Source organism: Arachis ipaensis, chromosome B07 (assembly GCF_000816755.2).
Source record: "Arachis ipaensis cultivar K30076 chromosome B07, Araip1.1, whole genome shotgun sequence".
NCBI classification, from domain to species: Eukaryota; Viridiplantae; Streptophyta; class Magnoliopsida; order Fabales; family Fabaceae; genus Arachis; species Arachis ipaensis.
In genome coordinates, this window is record NC_029791.2 from 97521239 (window position 1) to 97524838 (window position 3600).

Genomic DNA, 3600 nt, shown 5'->3' on the forward strand with positions numbered 1-3600 from the left:
GGTCGGAGTTGAACCTTCTAGTGTAAGAGTGTGGGTCTCCTAGGATGTGTGGCAATTGTAGTGCCACTCTTACACTCTCCGGGCAAAAGTCCAATAGTTGCTCTCTCACCATGGTGCGCCAATTCTTGGGTTTTGGGTTCACACTTGTATCATGGCTTCTGGTGACCCAAGCATTGGCGAAAAATTCTTGCACCATTAGTGTTTCGACCTCTAAAATAGGATTGGTCAGAATTTCCCAATCCCTTCTCCAGATTTCTTGTTGGATTTCTGGATACTCCATCTTTTTGAGCTTGAAGAGGACCTCTGGAATCACCTTTTTGTGCCTTATCACATCATAGAAGTGATCGTGGTGCACCTTGGTGAGGAATATCCATGATTACCAAGGTTCAGAAGTGGAAGCAGGAGCCTTTTCCTTTCTCTTCCTTAAAGCCTCGCCGGCCTTTGGTGCCATGGAAGAGGGGTAGAAGTCAAAAAGCAAAGCTTTTACAACACCAAACTTAAGATGATTGCTCGTCTTCGAGCAACTATGAACAAAAGAAAAGGGAAATAGTAGAAAAAGAAAGAAGAATTATAAAGGAGAGGGAGAAGAAGGCTTCAGCCAAGTGGGAGAAGGTAGGGAAGAAGAAGAGTGTGTAAAGTGTATAGGGTAAGATGGAGAGAGTGTTTAGGTGTGAGGATAATGGGAAGAATGAAGGGGTATTTATAGGGGTGGGGGTTAGGGTTCGGTTGGATGGAAGGGAATGGTTTGAATTTGAATTGGGTAGGGTTGGTGGGAATTGAATGATGGGATTTATAATGGGTTTTGGGAAAAGTGTGCGTTGGGAAGAGAGAAAGTAGGGTGTGGGTTTCAAGGTGTAGAAAGTAGGAGAGAGAATGGAAGGTGGAGATTCTGTGGGACCCACTGGCTGGAAAGCTTTGAATCTCGAGCTGCCTGCCCCCTACCTGGCGTTCAATGCCAAGAATGGGCGTTGAACGCCCACTGGGGACCAAAATGTTGGCCCTGGCTACTCCATAGGGGGCGTTGAACGCCAAGACTGCTCCCTGTCTGGCATTTAACACCAGCAATGTATGCTCCCTCTTGGGTATTGGACGCCCATAATGCTCCTATTCTAGCGTTCAATGCCAGTGATACCTCCCTTAGGGGCGTTGAATGCCCTTCCTCTCTCCCTTTCTGGCGTTTAACCCAGCTTCTTGCTCCTCTATGGGCTTTGAACGCCCAAAGTATTCCTTCTCTAGTGTTCAACGCCATCAAGGAACTCTCCCCAGGGTGTTCTGTTTTCACTTCTGAGTGTCTCTGTCTCTGTTTTAAGTGCTGCACATGATCACAAACGTCAAAAGCAAAGGAAAAACTGTAGAAAATAAACTAAAAATGAAATTAAATGAGAATAAATAAAATAAAGAAAATAATAGTACTCTACTTATGGTTGGGTTGCCTCCCAAAGCGCTTCTGTACCGTCATTAGCTTGACGGACAGTTCCTTTACAGAGGTAGATAGGGGCTCAAATCTTCACCCCTTACTGTGAACTTTCTTCTTGTGCTCTCATGAATGAGCTCCAGATGCTCTAGAGACAAGATCCGGTTCATAGTATGTGGAATGACTGGACTCTTAGTGAAGACAACTCTCATGCCAGTTGAGAGGCCTTCAGTGGGGATCTTTTTGTTCCTCCAGCCTTTAGGTACCTTCTTTTTAGTACCTTCCCTTCCAGTGCTTGATGATGGTTGCCCAACACTAAACTTAGAGTTGGTGTCTAGGGGCTCTATATAGCTCTGTACTGAGAGAGAAGGTTAGAACACTAAGTGTTGCACCATGGTACCTCCTTTGTCAGAGGGAGACTGAGGTTGGAGATCTTGAACAGGATATGATCCTCAGGCAACCTCAGAACTAGCTCTCCATTTTCCACGTCTATCAAGACCTTTGCAATAGCGAGGAAAGGCCTTCCAAGGATGATGGAGGCATCTCTGTCCTCTCCAGTGTCTAGGATCACAAAATCACCAGGGAGGTAAAGGTTTTCAACCTTCACCAGGACATCTTCCACCATACCATATGCCCTTTTCAGGGACTTGTCTGCCATCTCCAATGAGATCTTGGCAGGATGCACCTCTTGAATTCCCAACCTCTTCATCACATAGAGAGGCATGAGGTTGATGCTTGAACTAAGGTCACACAGTGCCTTCTCAAAGGTGATGGTCCCTATAGTACAGAGAATCAGAAAGCTTCCAGGATCTGGTAGCTTCTGAGGGAGCTTCTTTTGGACTAAGGTACCGCACTCCTTGGTCAACACCACAGTCTCATATCCCTTTAAGGCTTTCAAACACGCTATGGAAGGGGATTCCTTCTCCAATGCCTCTTCCTGAGAGGAGTTGGCCTTCAGCTTTCTGAGGATTGCCAGGAACCGAGCAATTTGCTCTTCTTTAGGCTCCTCTTGCTCGTCTGAAGAGGGATATTCCTCATGCTCCTCTATCTGCATAGGGGCGTGCATGATGATGTTCTCAACCTCTTCATGAGCCCTAATCTCCTTGAGTTCCTCAGTAGCAAGCTCCTCCTTGGGTTTGGTTACAACCTCCACAGTGAGGGCCTTGCACTCTTCACTCAGATTTACTTCTGTGTTGCTGGGAAGAGTGTTGGAGGGGATCTTTGGAATCCTCTTGCTCTGTTGTCCCACCCGTATCTTCAAGTTCCTGATGGATGACCTAGTTTCTGTGATAAAACTATGCATGGTCTTGGAGAGATTAGAGAAAATGGTGGCCAGGTCAGAGAGGCTCTATGTAGGAGTCTCCATCTGTTGCTGAGAGGGTTGGAATGGCCTGTTGTTGAACCTGTTCTGGTTCGTTCCACCCTGATTATTGCTGAAGCCTTGTTGAGGCTTTTGTTGATCTCTCCATCCAAAATTGGGGTGGTTCCTCCATCCTTGATTGAAAGTATTCGAATAAAGATTGTTGTTGGAGTTTCTGATATTAGAAAATACTGGGGGCAATTTTTGGGCTATCTTTGGCCCAGTACCAAGTCCAAAAATACTGATTAGAGGCTGCAGAGTGGAGCTGGATGGGAGATCAATCATTCATACTTTTATACACATTAGTTAGGTTTTAGATGTAGTTTTCTAGAGAGAGAGGCTCTCTCCTCTCTCTAGGTTTTAGGTTTCTTAGTCTTAATTCCTCTTAATTTCAGAATTCTATCTTGTTTTAATTCAATTTTCTTCTACTCTTATTTGTTCTAGCACTTTAGTTTATCTTCTCTTGTTGATTTATTTATTTTCCAATTTAGTTTATGAACTCTTGATGTTAGATTCAATTTCTATATTAATGCAATTTCTGTTTTCCATATTTATGATTGCTTTCTTTAATTTGTGTTATTGATGCTTGCAATTGGTTGTTTAAATTCAATATTCCTTGTTGCTTTTCTATGCTTTTATTTTGTGCCTACCAAATGTTTGATAAAATGCTTGGTTGGATTTTAATTTAGATTTTTATGTTCTTAACTTGGATTGATCAATTAGAGACTCTTGAGTTATCAGAATTCTTTTGTTGATTGGTGATTGAGACTTGTTAGTTGGCTTAGGTTTAGCTAAATCTAGTCTTTGATTAGGATTTGTGAACCTA

General features: G+C 43.4%; 1 protein-coding gene across 1 annotated transcript; it reads right to left on the bottom strand.

The window, feature by feature from the left end:
- On the bottom strand, positions 1794 to 2717 carry LOC107607478. Its single transcript, XM_016309427.1, has one exon. It carries the CDS (start codon positions 2715 to 2717, stop codon positions 1794 to 1796), a length of 924 nt encoding a protein of 307 aa, XP_016164913.1.